Here is a 25840-nt window from a genome sequence, read left to right on the forward strand (position 1 = left end):
ATGTGTGTATACATACATATACATATATACATACATGTCTATATATATACATACATACATATATATGTATATATATATATGGTAGCAGATGTTGTAATGACTAAGTAGTGAGTCAGATTTAATGGATCCAAATGCATTAAGCTTTCTGGTCAGTCCTTCAACCTTCCAGTCAGTTTACTACGAAGCCAAAGAGAATGATGGCATCATTGATCTTGGTCTTAGCCTCAGAGCTCTGCAGCCTGAAACTTACCATCCATCTGCACATTGTACGTTCCTTCTTCCTCCCTTTTTCTTCTTCGACCTCTTCTACGAGAGATATTTTAAACTACTAATCTGCAGAAAACGGAATTCGAACTTGGTTCAAGACAGGCCAACTGGCCAAACTCACATGTGTCTGTGTTTTCTTTTTTTTTTTTACATTGCATTTACTTTTGTAGTGGTGAGCTTGGAGGGATATGATGATCTGATAGATTGGCCCCAGGCTAACCTGAACTTGAAGAACACTAGCATTCTAAACGTGAGAAATGTCGCGGAAGATTGCGACGAAGAAGCAGAGGGAGTGCAAAGCAAGGAGAGGAGGGCTTATGTGAAGGTTAACATGGATGGGCTTGTTATTGGCAGGAAAGTCTGTATTCCTGATCACAGTGGTTACTCGAGTCTTGCTTTTCAGCTGGAAGACATGTTTGGTAAGTAGGAGGATAAGAAAACCTAAGAAAGTGAGGATCTTTACGCTCACAAATTAATAAGTGGTGCATTGATGTTTCAGGTAGACAATCTGGATCTGGGTTAAGGCTATTTCAGGATGGGTCCGAGTTTTTGCTTTTTTACAAGGACAGAGATGACAATTGGCGAACTGTCGGTGATGTTCCATGGAAGTATGTTCTTTTATCCTTTACTTAGACCTTGTCAGTAACCATTTTGTTTTTTGCTTTAGTTTTATTTCTACTAAAAAAAAATGATGACAAAAAACTAAAAATGAAATGGTTATCAAATAATTGCTTGAATTTTGATTGCATTTTCCAGTTTATTAAGGACTATATTATTGAAGTTTTGTTTTGAATTGTGACAGGGAATTCGTAGAATGTGTGACGCGAATGAGGATTGCAAAAAAGAATCAAGCTTTTCTTTCACCTCCTTTGAAATTTAACTAATTTTTCGTTTTCCATGTTGTTTCATATGTTCTTAGAGACAGTTTAACGTTGGAAGTTGGAACACCATTTCAACTACAAAATAGTGTACTCATCTATTTAATCCGAGGGATTACTTTAATGTCCTAAATCATAAAAAAAAAAAAACCAACAATAGCATGTTTGCATGCACAAGAAGTGGTAAGAAAGGCTTCAAGCTAAACTTTTAATAACGCTTAGCGCTCTAACTAATTATTTATTTCTTTATACATGTCTCTTGCATCACGTGAAAAATATCTAATTACACATAAGATATTGCCGATATTACTGACTCGAAGACAATAAACATTATCGAGTTTGTTTAGTGCAGTGACTAGTGCGTGAGAAAATCACAATCTACAAGGACACTGAAAGGCCAGTGACAGAATGCAGAGCCAGACATAGTTAGACCAAATACAATCCGAGTCTCCGACAAAGAGACTCAGCCTTAAGTCAATAGAACGGAATACGTAGATTAATTACTAATTACTTGACTGATCAAAAGGACAGCTGGAATCTTGTTGCAGATTGACTAACTAAATAGTTTGGTGGAGCCCACTCCCCCATTATTCGCGCTAAATGGTGGGTAAATAGATAATCAACTGTCTTAATCGTACCGTTTTATAATGCGATGAAATCATGAAAACAGACAATTCAGAACACTTTCCAGCCAGTTGCTAACAAAAGACAGTTTATATTCTACCTTAAATGTTATAGTCCAAGTTGCGATAAACGAGATTCGGTAAACACTTTCGCTCTAACCAATGTGGCGTATCCAACGTCTGTTGCTAACTTAACAATGTATAAATCCAATGGCGATTATCGTTCATATTCTGAAGGGGAAAGGCGAACCCGTTTCGTTCAATGATTCAAAGATTATCTGTGGAGATAGGGGTAAAGAACAAGAAACAAATCAGCAACTTCATTAACCTACAAGAACAAGAAGATACAAAAGGTCTGAAATAACAGCATGAAGACATCATCGTTCACAAATATATTAGTTAAGGGCCAATTCACGCACAGTTAACAATGTTCTTTCAGCAGACCTACCTCATCCTAGCTCTATCAAATGACAGTAGGAAAAGCAGAAATCTTACCGTCGAAACGCCTACGCTAAATACACAAATGCACGATCACTAATGCATGATCACTAAGATTGAACTAACTCAAACATCAAGCTTCACAAGTGGATTGAATTTGCCGTTATCATGTCTCAGACAGCAGACGTGGCCAACCTGTCCAAAGCATCGGATATGTGCCTCATTATCGGTCTCCTTTCAGGGCTGCTGTGAACGCAAGCCATTGCGATCTTCAGAACCGCGATAATCTCTTCTTCCTTATCCACATCTTGCATCAAATTTGGATCTAAAACATCTAAAAGAGGCTTCTTCTCTTCAATGTTGAGCTGAATCCAATGAACCAGGTCCATTTCTGCGGAACCCACTTGGACTATTGGCAATCTTCCGGTAATCATTTCGAGTAAGATTACCCCGTACGAATACACATCCCACTTCTGTGATGGTTTCACCACTTTCAGAGCTTCTGGGGCCTGATAACAAGATCCCAAATTGCTGGACGAAGTAACCAGAGAAGCTTCAGTTGGCACTGCACTCGTTTGTTGCCTTTCTTGTGATATTTCTGTGGGGATTCGGTTGGATTGCAGTGTCGGGGACCCTCCAGCAATATTTGCAAGGCGTCCAAGTCCGAAATCAGAAATGTGGGGTTCCATGTTCTGTCCAAGCAGTATGTTATTCGGCTTCAAATCTCCATGGACATATTTCTTGGGGCTAAACTCATGAAGATAGACCAAGCCTTTTGCAATTCCTTTCATGATATTCAACCGAACAGACCACGATACTGGTGTAAATGATACCGGTCCTGGCTTTCCTAATGACAGAACAAAACAATCAAATCAACAAAAACAACACATTTATAATTCTATTCGCAAATCTGAGTAAATACACCTACCATTAGCAAGAGAGTATAACAACCACCAACAAGAGTATGAGTAACCAAAATAGACAAGGAAAAATGGTAAGCTCACCGTGAATGGCGGTTGCAAGGCTGCCATTAGGAATATAGTCATATATGAGCAGCTTTTCATCAACAGACCAGTAATAAGCCCTCAGAGTAACCACATTAGGATGTCTTAGCTTTCCAATTGCTTCAACTTCGGTCTGAAATTCCTTGAATCTCTGGGAGCCCCCTTCGCCCAATCTCCTCACTGCTACTGTGATTCCTTCTTCAAGCACAACTTTGTAAACAATTCCAATTCCACTTTTTCCAAGAACAAAAGCAGACGCCTTAAGAAGCTCATCCAGATCAAATGCCACTAGTGTATCCAATGCCACTAGATCATAGTGCTCCATATTCTCCGATAAAGTCTCCGATTCATCTTTCCTGAAGCACAAGCACTCTTTCCTTCGCTTACCTCCCTTGTCATAACCATTTTCATCCTTAACCTTACTACAAACCCAAAACCTCGAATAACAATATGAGAAAAGCAGCCCAACAAGGCAAATGCCAATTACATCACTCACTATAATTGCAATGACAGCTCTTTTACTCAACCCTCTTGCTTTCCCACTCTTTCCAGCATTATCATCAGAATCCTGAGGGGGGGAGTTATCTGGCAGATACGGAATCGAGGATGGTGGACTAGCACCGGAAATTTCAGAAGAACAAGGGTTCTTCAATGGGGGGCCACAAAGATTAGGATTCCCAATAAAAGCAGTTGGTCCTCTGTTCATCAGAGCACCATTTTGCGGTATCGGACCACTCAAATTGTTGTAAGTAAGATCAATGTAAACCTTCTCAGGAAGATTTCCAAGGCTTGCTGGGATTGCACCCGAAAACAGATTATGAGACAAATCAACAGTGCCTTGCAAGCTAGACAGATTTCCCATATCGCTAGGAATCGAGCCACTGAACTTATTGAAAGAAAGATCAAGTTTTTCCAGAGAAACAAAACTACTTCCAAACCCTTCTGGTAGAAAGCCAGTGAAATTATTCTGACTAACATCGATGGTTCTGAGCCTCTTGCATTGTATAATCGACGAGGGCAACGACCCATTAAACAAATTTTCTGATAAATCTAGGGATTGAAGGTATATGAGCTTACCAATCACATTTGGGACAGATCCAGATAAGGAATTTCCATAAAGCACCAAACTTTGGAGCCCCAGAGCTTGGAAAAGCTCAAGGGGCAAGCTTCCGTACAACATATTGTTCCTTAAATTGACATGGCGGAGCTCGGAGAGGGCTCCCATGGCGGAAGGAAGAGACCCTGAAAGTTTCTTCTTTGGAATGCTGAGAGAGACAACCCTTTGGTCCTTGCATGTAATCCCATTCCATGTGCAGGGGTTGGAATCAGAGGAGTTCCAGTTGCTTAGAGACCCTTCTGGGTCTTCTGCAATGGAATGCTTGAACGACAAAAGGGCATAGCCTTCGTCGTTCAAAGAATCCACCAGGCAATGGGAGTTGCAGAGCAGCAGAAGTACCAAAACTAAATTATAAAACATTTCCGGCAGAAAATTGCAGAGTCAGAGTTCAAGGGGATTACCTTTACTTTCTCTGCAGCGGAAACCAAGTGAAGGGTTTTGGAGAAAGCAGAGAGAGTCAATGGAAGTGGAGCGAAAGGAAGTGTGAAAGCTTTGACAGTGATGGACAATGGTAGAGGCTCAGCAAGCACGGACCTTGGGACTATAGAGAACCCAAAAGAAAATGGCAATGGCAAAAGAAAATGGCAAAAGAGTAGGTTGGTGTGGGAATCCAGACGATACTGTCACTCAAATCCCTCAAATTCAACTTATCGCGATATTTTGTTGGACACCAATCACCATTCTTTTGTTCAAGAAACATTGCGTTGATTATTTTTATGAGACTCACGACTTTGTGCAACCTTTAGTGTTTAGCACAATGTTTTATAAAATTGAAATATAAATTAACGTTAAATTATGAAGTAACAAATAATTTATAAATAATCTACTTTTAAAAGAGTTTTGTTAGCATTTCTCAATTTATATTAAGAAAAGGGAGTACCGTTTAGAATCCAAACTATAGTGAATTGAGGAGAAAAATTTTACTTAATATAAAGCTCGTTTGAATGTGTTTTTAAAATGACTGAAAGAGCTTTTAAAGAAAATGTTTTTGGATTTCAAAAGCACTTTAAGTGTTTTCTACAAGAAGCACCAGTTATGTACTTCTTATAAGAAGTATTTAAGTACTTTTCCAGAATTTACTAATATTTTTACTAAAAATTGTTTCCAAAAATATTTTGACCAAAAGCATTTTCAGTTATTTTAAAAGCACATCCAAACGAGTCCATAGTAATAAACTATTTGCTAATAAGTAGTAGTAGGAGTAGGATTATTAAACTTACGTTCTTTAATTAAAACATTTGATCTAGCCGTTTAAGACAGTCTAATAAATATGGCCATTCGTAAAGCATCTCCTATAAATAAAACACGGTTTTCTATGCTAAGGTTCGTTTCAACCCTACAATGGTTCCATACTCACACTAATATTGATTCCACGCCTGTGAGAAGTGTCTTACACATGAATAAATTCTTATGTAGAAATATTCACACGTAACGTTTTTCATATAAATGGAATTACGTGTGAACATAAATAATATCAAACTACAAAACGCTTCATTTTTGTAGTTCAAACACTTCAACGGTCAATCGAACACCGAATATTTCCTCACAAACACATTAACATTTTAGTACGAAACGAAGAGAGACGCGGCCCCAACAAGTGCATTTCTAGAGAGTGATGATTGTTCCACGCAGGTTTCAAACCGTTAATGGGGACAAAATATGATTACGGTCACTGACTCACTGGTCACTATCTGCTCCGATGATGACCTTATTAAATTCATTGGAAATATGGCCAAAGGTCTCTTGCTGACGTGGCATTGAATGACAAAAGAGACAGTTGTAAATATGGCGAGAACTTGATATAGAAGATGGCGATAAATTGACATGTGAACACTTGTTGGAGGCTAGCGAGAGGGATTCTAGAGAGTAGCCGTTTGTCAGTGGCGAGGCCCACTCTATAAAGCTTCCTACTTTACAGAGACTGGAGAGTAAATAATTCATTTTTGGAGGGGTTGAATGCAAATAGAGAATTCAAGTGCAGGGTTTTGTACGGGACCAAGTTGCCACGTAGTACAGAACTTGTGCAACTTCGCACACAGAAAAGAACGACACCGTTTTGGGTGCAAGACAACAGGGTCCACCTGAAGTACTATGACGGGGACCAGAAGAAGATGCTGGAGATACTTGCTGGATGCAAGAAAACAGGGTCCACTTTTCGTGTGGGTGGCCGGAATGTAGATGGCGTTTTCAAGGTGAAATTTATAGATGGAAAGCAAACATGAGAGGGACGCGGTCAAAGTGACAGTATTTTATACCTATCATGTGGTTTCATGTGTTTATACCTTTCAGCATAACGTCGTGTGATTGGTTAAAAATATCGTCGTCATGTTGTGTGTAATTTGTTCTCGTGATTTTGAGGCATCTGGTGAGTTTGATGGATCGCTAGCTCATGGCAACATGTCAGCCACTGGAATCAAAGAGCCTAGATAAGACAACTACTTACATTCGGAAAAAAAAATATGATCATGGTAATCAAATTCATCTGTAAGACTAATACAAAGGCAACTTATTTTATCTTCGAAATAAACAATTCAATCAAAACCAAGTAATAAAAAGTAAAAATCCAATAAAAATATACACTTTCCTACTCCCCCGGCCAATTTGTTTGTTTCCAACTTGTATTCTGCTGCTGTCTCATCAGCCACAAGTGTGGTTCTTGGAAGCTGAGTTTCGGCCTGGTGCTGGCGGTTGCTGATAACGCACCGCAGCCGGCACTTGTAGCGGCGCAATTAGAACCGTAAGTATCGTGACCGGTGGTGGCGGCTTTGTCTTTGGGCACGCCATCTGCACAGGAGAAGATGATGGCCGAGATAACAACAAAGGTGGCCAGAGCTGCCCACAACATCACAAAAACTGCTGCACTGCCGCCGCTTAAACCACTCCCTCCACCTGCGAGCTCTTTCCAGTCCCTCGCCATATGAATTGATAAATTGCAAGCTCCTACCTTCTCTCTTAGAAATGGTTGATAAGGCTTTCTGATAAGCTGACTGACTGACTGACTAGTAGTCTAATTTTATCGAAAGGAGGACGTGTTTTATTTCTTTCCAATTGCTCTCATATATAGTGATTGGTGGCCAATTTCCCTTCTCCACGTTGGAGGGGTGTGCGTGTTTGTATATACAGACGCACGATAAAATGGCTAAATTAAAAATATGGTCAACCCAAAGTGTAGAAGCATCTGAAGTTTTAGTGAAATTATGGATCCGAAGTTTGAGGGAGATAGAACTCAGATGCAGAGAGACGGACACATTATACTGTCAACTGGTCTAACTCTGCGATGCCGGCTTTCTTTAAAAAAAAAAAATGAGAATTGCAAGAAAGGGAAGACCTAGACATAGAGAAAGGAAGACTTGGTGGTCTCCAACTCTCCTTTGTTTTATATAAGATATATACCTATATCTTTTTTCGTATCTATACATACATATACATACATACATATATATATATATATATATACTTTTCTTGCTATACATACTAAATAGTTTAGTGGGAATTAATTTCCATAAATTAAGATGATCAATCTTCAAGAATCTGGCAATGATGGGTAACTAACCATAACCTGTAAACAACTAATCACACCAAATAAAACTAATCTAAATAGACCTAACAGACTCATGTATATAATATATATCATCTTTAACATCAAACTGTTGAATCTGTTGACTCTATAGGGTACTTATTAAGATGAGCAAGCTAGCCGAGACTGACTGATGATCTTCTGCATTATTTTCCTTTGTTCTTCCGTGCCTTGAACCGTTTGTTTAAACTTTTTAAGGCTACTACTGAATCAGCGCTGCTGCATTTCAAATTTTAGACAGACCGAGCTTCAACGCTGGATGACGCGATTAAATAAATCAAATATCTCCTGACATCAATCTGCCTCTTTCTTTTCAGTTAAACTTTTAATTGCCTTAATAAAATGTTACTTGTTATGTACATGATCAGACGACGTCCATGGGTGGAGGAGCTGTGTACCAGACTCCAAATTTGTCCTTGGCTGGGATTCAAGGCACAAAACTGTCCCAAGTTATGCCGTATTAATTTACCCATGGGACCGGGGCCGGGAGCTGGGAACGAGCAATGCGTATGAAATTGGAATGGGATTGGGAATGGTTAATATGTGTTATGGAACAGGCCTTCCAGCCATGTCAGTTCCCTCGGCAACTGCAGGGTTGCCGCTAATGTCTGGACTGGGAGTTCTACCTGTTAATCCTCAACTGCAAATTGCCATTCCTTTCTTCGCAAGCAATGCCTAGCACGGCCGTTGCCACATCAAATATGGCACGGCTATGGACTCAACTTAATTGGGCCTTGCCCTTTGTTTGGATCTTTCTTCTCAAACGATAGAGGTCCAATATTTGGATTTATTTATTTATTTTACAAAAGTGATATTTTTTTTTTAACAAACGATATTATCTATATTAATGAAAGGGGATGTGCTAGTCTCACAATGGGCTAAGCAATAATATGGTTCAAATTCACTTTTGATGAAAATCAAACCTAAGATCTCTCATTTACAAGTGAAAAAGAAAACTACAAGACCGTACTAAGTGGTTACAAAAGTGCAAATAGATAACAAAGTTAATCGCAATTTACTTATGGGTTATGTGATTGGACCACATAGGATATAATTACAAAGAGTGGGGCAGATGTGAACACGTCAATCACTATTAACCATGCTCCATAAATTATCATTAGTGTCCATATGGCATGCATCAACTCATATTGTCTTGGAGAGGTATTTTAGTGTGCTGGGAACGATTCTGTACACAAGTATAATAATATAATTAATTTAAAAACTTTAATAAATTTTTTTAACTAATTGTATTGTGACACTTTGTGTATCTAAACGTATCATTGGCATATTGAAAAATTTCTTATAATCTTGAGTTCTTGACATCATTTTGGATCCAAAAAATTCTTTGAACATTGACCAATGAAATTAGTACCTCTGTGAACAGATTGCAAATATACGATTTTTCGGTGTTGATTTGAGCTAATCATCATTACAACGCCAGTGTAAAAGTAAAAGAATTTGCTTTGGAAAAAAAAAACTAGGGAAGATCGATTATGATCAATGTAAAATGGAGTATAATATTATTTCGACGGGAATAAAATTGTTAATCACCTTATTTATCATCGTTAGAAAAGTTTAAATTCGAAATTTGTCTAATAGAAAGACACAAATTCCAAAAATCAAACTCATCTAACAATAACAATTAGAGTGATAAACGGAGTAGAAGAGTGCTGTATTTAATGTTTGGGAAAGTGATCATCTCTGGATTCCTTTCACCAAATCGTACAAATCAACAAATTTAGGCCTTTGAAATTTGATCCAACTGCTAAAGTTGTTATAACTTTTAAAGTGACTCCCTATATTTATTTAGATCAAATTTCAAAGGCTCGGATTTGTTGATTGATAGGATTTTGTGGAAGAGATTCGGAGATGATCCCTTTCCTAATGTATGATAACTTTTATGGAGATCTCCGACTAATCGTACTAATCACTGTCCCTGGCCACTCTTGTATGGATTTGGATCCTCTCCTGAGCTAATGGAGAGGATCCTCCTGACCACTAATCATGGGCCGTTGGATTTTTATCCACCGTCTATAATTATTATAACTTTAAAAGGATCCCCTGTTTGTAGCCGTTGGATAAAAATCCAACAGCCCATGATTAGTGTTCAGGAGGATCCTCTCCATTAGCTCAGGAGAGGATCCAAGTCCCTCTTGTATAACTAGCCAAGAGATCTAACTAGAGCTGCACCTGCACTGCACCAACATTTATATAGTTGACTACATTGCTTCAACTCAAGTTTGAAGATGATGAGATCAATGTCCTACTACAACGTTGGAATATTGTGCGTTGCAGTTTTTGTTGTTGTGGTCGGGGGAACCCAGGTGGGTGAGGCAGCGGTGACTTGTAACCCAATGGAGCTAGCCCCGTTAGCCGCTGCAATCATGTCCTCGAACTCTCCCACCCCCGTGTGTTGCAAAAAACTCAAGGAGCAGAGCCCTTGCCTCTGCCAGTATGTGAAGAACCCCAACCTCCAGAGGCTTGTCAACTCCCCAAACGCCAAGAAGGTCGCCGACACTTGTGGTTCTCCATTCCCCACATGCTAATCTCTTTTTTTTTTTTTTTTGGTTGAACACAAGCTAATCTCTTTGATTAAGCTTGATTATCAGCTGCTAATAGCTAATAGTAGTGGCGTTTGTGCTTGTGGGAGATGGATTTATCATGAATTTCAAAGTTGTTTGTGAAGAAGCCTTGAACTTGAAGGTATATTAATCAAGCTTTTTACTACATTTATTTTATTTTAGATGGAGTTTTACATACTCCAGCATAAATATCCAGCTCATTGAGCTCAAGAAACTTGATCTAATTTTCTTTAAAAAAAAACAGACTTCAACGATCCGTTGCTAAAGAAAGCATTCAGATTGATTCACTGATTCGTTGATAAAAAAAGTATAAAATTCAATCCATATGAATAGCACTATTGATTCCTTTTAGTTATGCATCTTTCACTTGTAGATGAGAAGTCTTACGTTGATTCTCGTCAAAAGAGAATTCTTATCAAATTATTATAGCTAACTCATTGTGAGGCTTAGCCCATTATCCTTCCGTTAATGTAAATAATATCGTATGTATTAAAAAAAGCACTATTGATAAATGTGAATTAAGCTAGTTGGCAAAACAGCGTACCCATGCTTTTATACTCGAGTTTGAAACTTTCAATTTTCTTTTCGCAGTATATCACACTACAGAGAGAGGATAAATTTTTAAATCCCAATTGTTTGAATGACAGTTTTTTAGTATGTGATAGATATTTGATAATTATGTCGTTTATATTTGATCGATATGTTGTCAGATATTTGTTATTGATTGGTTTATCTATTGAAATTCGGTTTCTGATTGTCAAAAACAACGGTCCCCTAGAGTTACTTCTCTGATTACAATTTTTTATTGGGTGCTCTTGCCTGATCCAAAGAACCAAAGGTTCTAAAATGCGCTAATCGGACAGCGAACATGGATCTTGTCTAGGCAGGTCTAGGCATTATATATTAATTTTCAAACCTTTAGAAATTAATCGGGGACGGTGGCCAGCTGCGTATAACATAAAGGCGGAAATTTTTATAATAGTGTTGCATAGATATTTATATACCAAAACACAACGTACATATGCATGCCACAAATTCAGAAGATTGAAGTCAAGAAAAATGGAAAATCAACTAAAAAAAGTTGGGGAATATATCTGATTGGGGAATTTATACTTCCACTTCTAACATATATATGATGACATAGCATATACAAGTCCCTAGCTCATTTCATATTTTGCTCCAACCATTTCTTCCCCTCGATCGACAAAAGCCGCCACAACTGCGGAACTGATGATCTTCTCAATCTCATACCACAATCACCGACCCCGCAAAAGAACGAACCTAATAGCGGAATTATACCTTCTGAAATCCACTGGTTTGTTGTTCCTGCTGCTCGTGCTGCCCGTAGTTAGAACTGCTCATGTCAAGGCCTTCGTTTCGGTGCTTCTCCCATCCCCCAGTATCAGCTTTGGAATGCGCCCAGTAGTAAAGACTTGACCCTGCCAGTGACAACAGCGTAAGAGCAGCGCCGGCGGCAAACACGCCCTTGCGCAGAGTAGCACAGGACAAGTCATCTACTTTGAAGATTCCCCGGTACTTAGTGTGGTATGCATTCTTTGCCGACCCAGCCAACAAGCACGCCTCCGCTCCCAAAAAGGTTGTCCTGATTAATTCACAGTTCAGAAGCTTCAGATTTTGGTTTTAGCAAAACCAAGCAAATGGGATTGCCATTTACACAAACACAATGCTAGAGAGTAGAGAACAACGTTCACTCAAGGATGGGCATGTTTGGAAGTGCTTTTAAAATGACTGAAAATATTTTTGGTGAAACTATTTTTGGGTTCCAATAGCAATTGAAATGATTTGTTCAGGAAGATTTACTTGCATTTTTACTAAGAATCAATTCCAAAAGCACTTTCATCAAAGTACTTTTAGTCATTCTAAAGCCTTTTCAAAGGAGTCCTAAGCACACAACCACAAGCAAGCAGTTAGATCATCCAAAGGAACACCATACTAAAGTGAATTAGCTACTTTGACTATTTCTAACTAGGGTGGAAGGATTAAGACCGTTGATCAAATCATCAAACCGTGATTAAGAAATGAAAAATGATTAGAGTAAATTGTAGCAATGATCCTCAATTTTAATCAAATTAAAGTAATAGTTCCTTAACTAAAAATTCATTATCATTGGTTCCTTAACTCATCAAAATGTGTAGCTATAATCATTTTCTTCAACTTCATTAGAATTTTATCAAAATAAGTTATGTTGGACGGACTATTGCTACAATTGATGTCCATCAACTCATCAAAACGTGTAAATATGATTATTTTCGTCAACTTCGTCAGAATTTTATCAAAATGAGTTATGTTGAAAGAACTATTGCAACAATTAAGTTAAAGTTGAGGGATCATTGTTCTAATTAATTTAAAATTTAAAGTTGAGAACCATTTCTCCAATTGGACTAAAGTTGAGTAACGATAATGAATTTTTAATTGAATGACTATTTTTGATGAGTTGATGATCAATGGTAATAAATTTTTAATTTATGAACTATTAAACCAATTGAGTTAAAAGTTGAGGGATACCAGTTACTCAAATGATTAAAGAGAGGGGAAAAAATGGGTAAAAATTACCAGGAGAAGACGAAGAAGAAGACGGTCCAAGTGGTGGAGGAGCCAGTGACTAGACCTTTGCCGCAGCAGAGACACCTGGTGACGACGTTAAGCACCGTCTGGCTGACGGCAAGCAGCCCAAACGCCGCTAGTCCGTACACCGTGGAGGCATCCGTGCCGTACACGCAGTAGGTACGCTCGTCGTACTCATCGGGCACTATCTTCGCCTGATTCACAGACACAAACAGTTACAGTTAGGGGTTGAAGAAGGACTTAAATATAAAAACTAGAACTTCGAACAGACAGACAGAGGGAGATGGGGGTGGATACCGTGCTACGGCGTCGTTCGGCGCCGACGGCGAAGATGAAGGCGATGAGATGGAGGGAGGTAACGATGGCGACTATGGGTATCGAGACTGCCATTGTTGTCTCTCGCACTCTCAGTGGGGAGTGTGTGGGGTTGGTACAGAGAAATCTCTCTCTGCTTTTGAAAGAAAAAGTCAAGAAATTTGGGCAACTTTCTTTTTCTTTTGTTTATTTTTTGGTTTGGGCGAATAAAAATGGGGAAATTGTCGCTGCTTAGCTTGCGTTGGATTTGATTCCTACACTTTTGAGTTGCATACCGTCATTAATTTATTAATTTGTAGATTAAATTTATAAATTAAATGATATATTATTAATAAAAGAAAGATTCAATGATTAACTTCTATATTATTTAGTTTACAAAATTATAATCAGATTTAATCTCTTTAGTTTTACTCGGGTTTCAAGTTTTAACCTTTTTCAAATAAGGAGTAACTCTAACTACTTTATTGATACAAGATTTATTTTCAGCACATTTCCTTACATACGGTAAATTACTAAATTTAATATATAAACACACAAATCTTATGACGTAAAGTACGTATGGTCATTCTCGACACATGTAACAACATGTTGAAGGAATTGTATTTCACATCATTCGGGTGTGAAATTAAATTGGGTTATTCGACTCTTTATATTTAAAAGAGGGCAAAAAAAAAGAAAAAAAAAAGGAAGAGGACCCATCTAAAGTCTGTCTTCAAGTGTGGTGGTGGATGTGGGACCGTTTTATAACATGTATCCAGATAATAATTTTGGACAGATTGCAATAGCGCTGGTGGGATTGTCGGATTGCCAGCTTCCCCGGTTGTCTTACCGGAAATAGCAGGTCACCCTTTTAAATCATGGGGGGTTGGATGCTGATTGATCCGCTGCCCAAGACACTGTCCACATCACTAAACCTGCAAAGACTTAACTAAATCTCAACAACTACCCACCCCCTCTTGGGCTAACACTAATAAACAGCAGCCCATCCCATATTAGGCCTTTAATGTATGTTAGATATGGTATGGGCCAGCATTGTGTGCCTTTCTAAAAAACCCACCACCAGTGAAACCCCACAAATAAGAGAAGCTTATAAATACTTTAGCGTTTCAAAAACACTTACATACTTCCTGCAAAAAGAACCGGTTATATACTTCTTACATGATTCACTTGAAGCGCTTCTCCAAAAGGAACTTGTATTTTTACTAAAGATTAGTTCGAAAAACATTTTCGTACAAGAATGACTGGTGTGATATCAAGCGAATACGGCACCAAGCTTGCAGCAGCAAGAGAAAAGGCTGAAGCAGATGGGGGCAACAGTAAGAAATGCTTCTGCACGCGTCAAACAACTGAAGATGAGCGAGCAGAGGGAGAAAGTTGCCAAGGCCATCATCGCCACGATTTGGAGACCGAGTTTCATGACCTGCTGCTTAATAACGATGCTGATTAATTCCTCCTCACTCGCATTTTCTTATGAAAGAAACGCATGCCCTACAAATCTGAGCTTAAAAACTCTTCTTCCAACTCCCCAAACTCGATTTCATTTAGCAAGAGAAACAGATGACAAACCGGACAGATAACCGCGGTAGCGCGCTTAAAGCGTTATAATTTCCGAATTTCACAACAATGTCAACTTAATCATCAGCCAACAACTAACCAAATCTCTTAAACACATTTCCATCATTTGATGCAGTTAAATATTCAATGAAACGGATGCCATTCAGATAGAGATGGGGAGAAGTCAAAAACTAACACTTGCAATTATGTCTACATCAAAATCCCCTTGTAGATAGGAAGGATTACATACTAATAATTAACATATCATATCATGGCATAAAAAAGAGCCTGGTTTTTCTCTCTTATATTTAACGTACTCTTCTTACTACCAACAAAATACAGCGGAAACGAGCAAACATCAAAAGCAGTAACTTTCATTTAGAGCTAGACCTTCTGTAGATTATCTAACTATATTTTCCTTCTATTCACTGTTTACTGAGCCTCTCTCTCATCTCATGCCAAAAGCTCACTTTTCTTCTGTGGGTTACCCTTCATCCTTTTCTTTCTTTTTTCGTTTTCCTTTTCTTTTCTTTCTCCGGTAGTAAATAACAGAAAACCAAACGACAGAATCACCGCACACCAACTTGCCACCAAGAGTTCAACAAAATAAAGACTTTTCACAAGTAACCCCTGCAAACAGGCTTCACTTCTATAACGGTGGTAGTAGCATCATAGTTAGCATCATCTTGATATCATCTACGGCTAAAAAACAGAAAATCTGGGTGATTGACCTGATGCCTTCTTAGAAAGTCGTCAGCGGCCTGCAAAAGAGAGCTGGCTAACTGGCGTTCAGATCCACCACTCGGCGTCCACAAGGAACCTCTGAATTTGTATGATGCAAGGCCAAAAGCGGGTAACGACATCTTAGGGGCACCGTCCATGTCACTTGGATATGTCAATACAGGAGCCCGGTCATCTTGTACACCTGAAACATAATCAACAAAGAGACAAGATGATCAAACACCTCCCAGAATAGATACAGATCTTATAAATGATTCTAAAGCAAACAACTATCACAGCTAAAATCTAGTCATACTTCACACGTAATGAAGTCATCCTCGATATCTGTCTACCAGATTGCATGTCCATTTTGATATGGAACATGCATGCATGTACGGGGGATAAGACAAGATTAACTTGGGCATTATGCAGATATCAGCATATGCGGTGCACTGACAATAATTTTCTTTAATCAACAATGCAAAATGCCCATATGCAGTAAATGCTAAAATTAAAAGACAATCTATAAGAAAATCAATCAATTACATAAGTAGTTACAGAAATATATATTTCCTTATCTAAGTATGCTCTATGAATAAAAGATATATGATCAGATCAAAGCACCAAACGAAACAATGTGGCATCTCACACTATGACGTATGATTAAAACTATAAAATCAGACCAAAATCCCAAAAGTATCAATTATGCAGACCAAAAGTCAGGGAACAAACTTTCACCCTAAGCAAAACTAACAGAAGTAAGAATTACCTCTCATAGGTGTACAAAGTGAATGGTACGTTAGAAAGCACGCATCAAGATCCTTTAAAGTTGGTCCTGTTGGAATCCTATATATTGGATACCTGAAAGGTCACACCAAAACCAATTAGTCACACGACAGTGTACAAACACAACAACAACAACAAAGCCTTTTCCCACTAAGAGATTTATAGTACCATGCAACAGATATCCAGCTGGTTGGCAGTATATCACAGCTTCTTAGTATCTTTAGCTCAGGAAAATGGATCGCAAGATCTAGTATCTGTGGAAAGGGAAAGTTCAGAACAAAACCCAAAAAAAGGGAAGTCATAAATACCAAGATACATTACTATTTGTTCAAAACAAAATAACAAGATTAGAGAGAAATGAAATTATAACCTTGTCAGCTAAAGGCTCACGGCAATAAGGAAGGTCCCCTTCAAAATACTCAAACAGTAAGCAACCTTGAGAATTTATAGATTCGCCCTCATCACTGGAGCAGTCTTCGTGGGGTGGTAAATGTGGTTCTCTCAAAGATAATCTTTCTATCATACGAGGAATTTCACAAGACAGAATCTGGTGATTCCGCTGCTCCCTCAGATATTTTAGTCTATCAGTTTCGTAATCACAGCTACCGTCACTGCTAGAATCCCTGAAATCACTATCACTGTCCTCATCTGGTCGCCTATCAATAAACAAACATCAAACTTTGAATAACAAATGAAATAATTCATTCCAGTTTAAGTAAGCAAATGTGCAATATTCAGTAAACAATGATTCTGTTAATAAGTACAGATTCTGATGCAAGGAGTAAACAATCATAGTAATCCATGAAACCCATTTCCCATAAGTGCACACGCCATACCATCAAGAACAACAATAAATTCGTATTCTGTTTTAGATTTACCTCCGAATACATGCTGGATAAAATACATTTTGCAGAGATATAACAGTACACTTATCCAGCAGACAAAAATTTGGGTAATCACTGATTCACTACCATGAAGAAAATACAAACACTGCATGCGTGTGACTATAAATCAACTAGAACTAAATCGAAATTATTCTGAACTACGAAACAAATGATTATCGAATTAAGTCAAAAGTATGGAGTAAAATGTAATACCTTGTCTTCGTTGCCAATTTCGCAGAGTGGCCGTATATTTGAATGCCGGACAAGTAAGGGACGTAGTACTGAACTACAGAGTCACTGTCATTCAAAATCAGAGGCACTCCTGCACCATAAGCACTCCACTCCTTGAAGGACTCCCATAAATCCCCAAGAACAAAGTATGGCTGATATTCCACGTCGCATGTACTCAATCCTCTCATCGTCCTCTGCAACCAAACAATTATTAGAAGATCAACAAAAAAACAAAAACCCAAAAAGTTAAACAAATTATATTCAAGCAAACACCTTGGAAAGGCACTGGGCCGGGACGGACGGAGAGATCGATCGCAAGAACCGCTCGAGATTACTCAAGGGCTTCACGACGGGCTTCACGACGGGCTCAAAAGCAGGCACGGCGATGGGCTTGGGCGGCTCATCAGACCCGGTCCGGTTCTCCGGCTCCCGGTTGGGGTTACCCTTCAAGGAAGGAGATGGGCTGGGCGTGACGTCGCTCTGAGCTCTGCAAAGTTGCTCCGCCTTCTGGTTCTGGTGGGCCCTACGAGCTCTCGCCGGGTTGTAAAATCGATCCTCTCCTCGGCCGCGCGTGAACGGCAATCCAGTACTCAACATCACGTGAAAGGCGAATCAGAAACGTGCTCTACCCTGAATCCGGTCCCCCTCTGCGCACAGAGCGTCTTAAACTCTGAAACAGAGTCAACGGGATTGGAACAAATCAAGAACAACTGGGCGACGGTATTTAGCGGATCGGCGCCTCTAGGGTTTGTCAAAATTAGAGTTAATCGAGAACAATTGGGGCAATCGGATCGGCAGAAACGACAAGAGTTGCAGGGGCTGAGTCGGAACAGAAAAACCCTAAAATGGAGGCTGTGACTGAAATGGATCTGGCGGAAGAAGAAGATGATGATATGGGGTAGGTTTTGAGGGGCAATTTGGTAAAATAAGAGGGGAAAGGGAAGCGATGGGAGGAAGACGAAAGAAAGAAAGCAAACGGTGAAGCAGGTTCTGAATAAATGGATGGGTACCGCGTAGGGGTAGGAGAAGAACAAAATTATTTTTTTATTATTTTTTAAATCTTTATTGTTAAATATAAATAATTAAAAATCAAATTACCAACAACTTTGGGCGCCCAAGGCTTAATGCGATAGGGGCACTCAGTTTGTTAAAATTACAATCTTGTCTTTTGTTGAAAATGGCTGTGAAGCTTTCAAATTTATGGTTAGTCAAGGGCAATTGAGGTAATTTGAGTGTGTGTGGGAGTGCGGGTATCAATGGGCCATGATTTGAGCGTTATCTAATGACTGAATGGAAAAGATTACTAAACAGGGTTGCGATTGGTGGCATGGAGGCCACACGGATCGGTGATTGATGTGAGGGACCTAGCTGCTGACACGTGTGATGGAGGGAAACGTTGAACACGTGTATGGCGGGATTCGCTCTGCTGAGGGGAGCTGTCTTTTTCCTTCTTATCCGCATTCGACTTTCTCAACTCAGAGCCACGACCTTTTGGAAGCGTGAGGTTACGCGCCTCTTAGGACTTTTCCGCAATAATTGCCACGTTCTAATATTTTTATTTTATATTTTATATTTTCGCTTTGGGAGGGTTATCTTTTTTATATTGTATTTTTATCTTGTTCGTGCTGTCATGTCACTTCAGAATTCCCAAAAGTAAATAGACATAAATTTTGATTTTCTTTTTCGTTGTACACAAGAGGAGACAAGTGTCTGTCACGTGATAAACATGATAGGAAAGGTGCCTTCACGTGCTTGATCGTATCCAGGTTTTTTAGATCGGAAGTTTTAATAAATTACTCTTGGTTTTATTTTTAATGATTGAAACTAATACCTTTTCGTAAGTTTTTTTTTTAATTTATTTTTATGCAAGTGCCATAAAAACAAAGGAAAGCGGGGAATTCCAAAAGGTTTAAGCAAAAAGATATGCTACTTTTTATTAGTTTTATTTTTATTTATATTTTTAGTATAATATTTTATAATGTTAATAAAAACGTTAAACTTAAAGTTTTCGTTATTATGGCGAATATTGAGATTTTGACATTCTAATTCTTTCATCGAATGCAAATATAATCGTGTACCTCTGAAAAGTGTAATTTTTCATTTATATTTTTACAAGAAAGTAAACAAATCTATTTCTTAAAAATAGTCAATATAGTTGTTCAGGCTTTCTTAATTGTTCAAACTTGCTATTAATCTTTTGATCAAATCTCTCAACGTACCATGTAATTTAAGGATACTATTAACACACCGTCATTGCATATGACCAATTTTTACGATCACATGATGTACAATTTCATAATATTATAATATTGTGAGATATAATTGTTGATGTAAAATTTCAATCTTGTTCGACTTAACCGGAGAACGAAAATTGCTCCTTACATATCCATAAGCCTCCCAAACCCACCAACCGGTCAAGCTCCCCACAAACACAGTTGGATCTTATCATATTAAAGGTGTGTCTAATTCCAATACGTACTTTGACTAATTATTCAATTAGCAATTTCGATTTGTTACAACATCTTCCGAATCTTGTTATATATTTATTAAGATTTAATTCCTCAAGATATTCATGTCTTTTTTCCTGATTAATAAAATGGCTTATTGTCATGGTTATCTTAACCAAATTGTATTAATTAATTATTTGTATAATCTTCCTCCACAAAAAGGTTATCCATTCATTGTCGTTTCCCCGCAAAAACATCTACTAAACGTGTCAACAACATCTTCCTACAATACAGAATCACGACTCGATACACCAAATGTGATATAACATTTGGTGTATTGAATGTAGGTGCTACCATTGTACAGCACTTTGATGCCAAATTAACTTTGAAAAATATAATTACCGCAAGTAAAAGCAGACTAGATTTGTACTGGACCAAAACTCTAATATATAATTACTGCAAGCACGGACCACACACGAAGGGATAGATCTTGTTCACGAATTACATTACATGACAATATAGATTATAAAAGCTTGTAGCCAAGAGGAACCTACGTGCAACCGAGACATCAAGATGGTGGTATCTCAAGCCTATCACATGCCGCCGTGTGTTTCAACTTGCCAACATGTCAACATCGCCTGCTGCGTTTGGGATACCACCACCTTAGCGTCTCAGTTCCACGTAAGTTCATCGCTTTGTACAGAGCTCCTTCACTTGTATGATATGCTAGCAAACTGTAACAAAATAGCAAAAGAGAGTACGCATTTCATGGCATGCCTGCCCCAGATATGCTTAACTTACAAATTACTTCTTTCATCTAAGAGCCAGATTCCTACAGCACCACCATTGGGGGGCAGTGAACCAAATAGGCGCCCAACAGTCTGTATTGCCACGGAACCGAAAATTCTCTTGATTGTCGTCGCCAAGCTTGAACACACCCCAATCCCTTCTGTCTGGGTCAAAACGAGCTGGAATTCCATAAAGATGACTAGAATCCCATTCATTCCACCACGGCGCAGCATGATCATTAGAGAAGTAGATACGGTTTGTCATTGGAACACCAAGTTCACCCGAAGAAACAGATCGCGAACAACATTTTCCTAGAAATAGTACTTGATCCCCCAAATCATGTACCCTCTTCCATGCCATCTGGCCGAAATCCAGCTTATATACTTTGAAATCGTGTGTTTCAAGAATAGCATTGGGTTTGGTGCTATAAAACCTACAAACAAGGAGAAGCTCTCCACAAGATTCCACAAGGTACTTCAGCACAGTGTAATTTTCCTGCTCGTCTTCCTGCTCCTCGGACATTTTTACTTCATGGCAACCTGTTTCTATCTCACAATCATCATCTGTTCTGATGGCAGCAAGCACATCAGTAACCTTAATCTGTGAAATGTTATAATCACTGCTTAGAAGATAGTAACTTCCATCTGAGAAGACAGCATCCTCAAACGGTTCACCATCTAGCCTATGTTTAAGCCATGATTGAGCTCCGTGGACACAAAATGCAAGCTCCCGGTGTTGACCATGGACAAGCATGCAAACAAAGTTTTCAACAGAAGGAAGTGCTGAGAGAACCATCTTGTGATAAAAATTCCATGTTTTGGGAAGATCAGTTTTCTTCCTAGAGAATGGATTCAACAAGCTAATCTCAAGGTTGAAACAATCGACATCTTTCACTAGAATCAACCAATCTTGATATGATCCCCAACAGTATCTTCCAATAGCCTGAGGAAGCACCATCTCCCAATCTTGATTCTGTAATATGCTAAGACAAGTCCTTGCATGTCTGTCTTTCTCACCACACATCATGAGCCACGGGACACCACGCCTTTGCCAGCAAGAAAGTTCCTGTCCAATAACGTTGCTCCAAGCTCTGCAAACATCACTAACAGAGATACAATCAATCAGAGGCAGTCGCTCAAAGATAATCTCAAGTATACTCTGTGGCAGCTCTGCCCAATCCACATTCATAAGCTTCTCCTTCTTCCGCCTTTTATTTCTCCTTCGACCCATCGTGCAGCTCTATGACTCTACAGATAGCAAATAATAGTGCAAATACAACATCAAAAAGGTGTAATAATTACAGCAATAATCTGATGAGACACAAACTCCTTTAAAAAAGCTGAGTGCGGAAACAAAATTTTTACGACAATAGTATAAGCTTAATTCAACAGTCAAAATGATCAGACAACTAAAAAGATCGACATAAATTAAGGGGTGAACATGATCCCCAATCAGTGCAAAAGGATAATAAACTGCATGCCATATTTTGTTTATTCTCAGGAGTACACGGGATTGTCATCTAGCATTTACGTAGCAGCACCTTGAAATAAACATAACATTCAAATTCGATGTATAACAGATGTGGATAGAAAAATCATATATTTTGTGAAGTAAAATAACTCCCTTACTACCTTGTAACATGCCATCTTATCAGTTCAAAATCAAATTGGAAAAAACTTTATAGATAATCTTTACAGCTTTACAGGTAAATCTCAAAAGTTGGGACGCCATGTTTGACTACAGCAGCAGTAATTGTTCCTCGGAGTCTAGCACTTGACGCAAACAAATAAAATGATTGCCGAAACAAATAAAAGCACGGACACTGAGACACACAAACAATCAAAAGAATGCAAGACCGATAAGTGATATCTGCAAGAAGGATGCTGTATATTTTATCAACATTCTCAATTTCTTAGTCAAACCCACGAATACGAAGATTATCTTTTACTACGATTCCACAAGCAAATAGCCATAACAGTCAAACTGCGTTCGCCGTTAGTTAACCAACAAAGAATCGTTCCTATGAGTTCAAAAAATTGCAAATAAGGCCATGAATCCATGATCAATCACAGAAACAAGTGCTCCGATCAAAACCCCTTTTAATAAAGTTGGAAGCTTTTTAGGTGTTGAGTGCATTTTACTTAATACCCAATTCTTGCATGCAACAATTAAAAGCTATATTAACTCCCTAATCAGTTCCTAACCCACCAAATCATTCCAGATTTTACAATCACAAAATATCCTCCTTCCTTCAAAGCACACAGATACATACGTACATACATACATACATACATTTATATATATATATATAGTTTTCTGGCATCCAGTAAATGCATTAGCTTCTAGTAATTTCGAAGAAAAGGAACCAAAACTTCACCAAAAAATAAAAGGAAAGAAAATAATGAGTGAAGTGTGACAAGTAAAAAGAAGGGAGAATCCACTTTACCAAACGACGCCCAGGCGTCGGACACGAACGGATAAAACCAGAAGGAAAGTTGCATGCACAGGTTTTTAAAGGAATAAAACGGTAGTCGTTCAGCGGAAACTCACCGGAGCGGAAGGATCCACAGAGCAAGCGGAGGAGCTGCTTCAGCTGGAAAGAAGTCTCTGGAAGAAATTGGAAAATACCGATTCGTCTTCTTCCAATCAAAACGGTGACGTAAGGTTTGATTCCTCGTTTCGACTCAAATATTGTCTGGGTCGGGTCAGGCCCAATTTGGGTCTCTAAAACGAGACATGTAGCGGTCCAGTTTAGCCCGTCTACTTGTCAGTTTTTGGTTGGGATTGGTGGCCCAGCTTACTTTCAAACCAACGAAAAAGCCCATTTGACTCTCTTTATTTAAGGTAAAATAGAAAAATAATTTAGAGAGAATTTAATGAAAACTTTAACGAAAAACTTTTGATATTGTTCACTTTAACGAAAAATCATATTTTTACATTAAAAAGTCAATCATGGTACTATTCACTTGACCTTTTATTTTTTCCTTATCGTTAAAACTCAAAGTTTTCAAACCCTTTTCATTAATTTTCCTTCTTTTTTTTGGTCAAAAATTTAGGGAGAAATTAAATATGCCCTCTTGAATTTATGACTTTCTTCCATTTTATCACACTTTTTGTAGTTATCTTTGTTTGAATAGACGAGAATAACTCGCAATTTAAGACAAGGGCAAAACAACACGATGTAGAATAACTAAATTGAAAGTTTATGGTCCCGCTTAGCAGTATTATTTGACTTAACTCAAATTTTATCGTATTCAGTATAATACGTATAAAATGTAAATTTAAAATTGAAAGTGCAAATTGAAATAAGGGGCTAAATTCAGAGAGATTTTTTTAGTGTGTTCAGAATACATAGCACAACACCACTTGTTATTGTACAATTAAAGAAACATTTGAAAAGAAAAAAAAAATTCTCCAATTATATAACAACATGTTGTGTCCCACCCGAAATTCAAAGTGCAAATTGAAATAAGGGGCAAAGTTCATTGCGGTAAGCTTAAAGTTCCCAAAAACATCAATTTCCATGAGCTAGTTGGCGCCTATTTTCAGTAGAAGATTCCACTTCCCACTTGGACGAAGGTCCATTTTTAGACCTTGACAGAGATAAAAGTTGGGCCAAAACGCATGAACCCAGACATTTGAAGAAACACAGGCACGTCAAGAGAAAGAGGTACAACATCATCAAACCTTGAATCTTTAATTGCCCTTGTAGTTGTCTTCTTTATTCCAAATGGTCGGTCTGAATTGGGCGGGTCCTTTAAGGGAAAGAGGAAAATAATAATTAGTTGTATGACTCACTCTACATAGAACTTCAACTATCTGAATGTTTATTTTGTAAGTCTCGATTCATAGATCATCATTGAAAAAATTTAGTTTAATCCGAAATCATTTGACTATTTAATTGTCACAATGAAATTTCATTGTTTCTGAACAACGAGTTCAAGTTAGACGTATCAAATATTTTCGATTTGGCTAATATTTTACAAATATAATCTAAAAAGTGCAACTTAAAAAATAAACGGTTCAAATTATTGAAATTCGATATAGTCTGAGTCCCATAACCAATCTATATTGTAAAAAAAAGGGGAATGCCTTTCCTTAAAGAGATGCTTTTTATTCTCTTCTATTTTCCCAAAAGCTTCGACGGGAACTAATATCTCACATTATCTAAACTAGTCAGTGTCGCGAGAAAAACTTGTATAAAAATATTTGGTTACGTTATTCGTAGAATATATTTTATAAAGTAAAATACATGGGTCTGCACTTTATGTAACAATTGTTTCAGTTCAGCGCTACCAAATTCTATATTGGTATTGCTGACAATTTGGGTCTTGTACTTCAAGTATTTTTATATTATAGCATATAGCATTTTTCACGGTCAAGATAACATACTATAATATATTATTAAGAAGAGGGGTAGAATTTGATATTATTATAATAATTTAAGGATCGAATAATTTGAAACTATTACAATAATTTATAAAATGTAGGTTTTTGAACCCGGAATGCATGAGTGGAAACCAACACCAATTGTTTAGACCAGATTTGCAAACTATGTAATGTGTCACTAATAGAAAATAAGCACGTTAATCAACAATTAAGTAATAATTTAATTATCAACATCCATATCATATGTTTTACAAAATTTAGTCTAAATAATTGGTCTCATTACCCTTTCAATGAGATATTGGACAACGTGCTTAAAAACGAAATAACTCGTATATATAGAGTAAACCCCACAAAAATTAAAATAGTCTGTTTAAATTATTAAAATATACAAAATAAACCTCACAAAAAAGAAATGGTGATATGAATATGCTCTTATATATATTACACTAATTTTCACAAGCTTCAAAATTATGGTCTTTTTTATTTCCGTATTTATTGAATGTATCTATCTTGCGCATCGGATGACGAAAAAATGCCCAGAGTGACGGTGACAATGATTTTTCAGTCCTCTGAAAACGCATATGTACAAGGTGATGGTTTACTTTTATGCACATATGAATAGAAACTTCATGCATCATGTGACTGTTGAATAT

General features: G+C 37.9%; 5 protein-coding genes across 6 annotated transcripts; 1 reads left to right on the plus strand and 4 right to left on the minus strand.

The window, feature by feature from the left end:
* The first annotated feature begins 88 nt into the window (after positions 1-88).
* Positions 89-1360, plus strand: LOC126597498 (auxin-responsive protein IAA32). Its single transcript, XM_050264289.1, has 4 exons — positions 89-266; positions 438-686; positions 767-875; positions 1070-1360. Exons 1-4 carry the CDS (start codon positions 122-124, stop codon positions 1149-1151), a joined length of 585 nt encoding a protein of 194 aa, XP_050120246.1. The 5' UTR covers positions 89-121; the 3' UTR covers positions 1152-1360.
* A 701-nt stretch (positions 1361-2061) lies between these two features.
* LOC126597497 (receptor protein kinase-like protein ZAR1) lies at positions 2062-4913 on the minus strand. The gene is made up of 2 exons (XM_050264288.1): positions 3211-4913; positions 2062-3053 (listed from the first exon to the last, which is right to left on the minus strand). The coding sequence occupies exons 1-2, from the start codon at positions 4685-4687 to the stop codon at positions 2380-2382; spliced, it is 2151 nt and encodes a 716-aa protein (XP_050120245.1). The 5' UTR covers positions 4688-4913; the 3' UTR covers positions 2062-2379.
* A 6543-nt stretch (positions 4914-11456) lies between these two features.
* LOC126597276 (uncharacterized) lies at positions 11457-13603 on the minus strand. The gene is made up of 3 exons (XM_050264054.1): positions 13370-13603; positions 13061-13266; positions 11457-12089 (listed from the first exon to the last, which is right to left on the minus strand). The coding sequence occupies exons 1-3, from the start codon at positions 13460-13462 to the stop codon at positions 11780-11782; spliced, it is 609 nt and encodes a 202-aa protein (XP_050120011.1). The 5' UTR covers positions 13463-13603; the 3' UTR covers positions 11457-11779.
* A 1518-nt stretch (positions 13604-15121) lies between these two features.
* LOC126596558 (uncharacterized) lies at positions 15122-18566 on the minus strand. The gene is made up of 6 exons (XM_050263184.1): positions 17836-18566; positions 17545-17756; positions 16818-17103; positions 16616-16701; positions 16431-16522; positions 15122-15866 (listed from the first exon to the last, which is right to left on the minus strand). Exons 1-6 carry the CDS (start codon positions 18157-18159, stop codon positions 15634-15636), a joined length of 1233 nt encoding a protein of 410 aa, XP_050119141.1. The 5' UTR covers positions 18160-18566; the 3' UTR covers positions 15122-15633.
* Positions 18567-20432: 1866 nt separating this feature from the next.
* LOC126596963 (probable F-box protein At4g22060) lies at positions 20433-23475 on the minus strand. 2 transcript variants are annotated; one of them, XM_050263684.1, is made up of 2 exons: positions 23349-23475; positions 20433-22045 (listed from the first exon to the last, which is right to left on the minus strand). In XM_050263684.1, the coding sequence occupies exon 2, from the start codon at positions 22026-22028 to the stop codon at positions 20823-20825; it is 1206 nt and encodes a 401-aa protein (XP_050119641.1). In that variant the 5' UTR covers positions 22029-22045; positions 23349-23475; the 3' UTR covers positions 20433-20822. The 2 variants fall into 2 exon arrangements, with proteins under 2 accessions (XP_050119641.1, XP_050119642.1); XM_050263685.1 differs by having other exon boundaries at positions 23245-23409.
* Positions 23476-25840: the final 2365 nt, after the last annotated feature.

The sequence above is a fragment of the Malus sylvestris genome, chromosome 13, assembly GCF_916048215.2.
Source record: "Malus sylvestris chromosome 13, drMalSylv7.2, whole genome shotgun sequence".
NCBI lineage: Eukaryota > Viridiplantae > Streptophyta > Magnoliopsida > Rosales > Rosaceae > Malus > Malus sylvestris.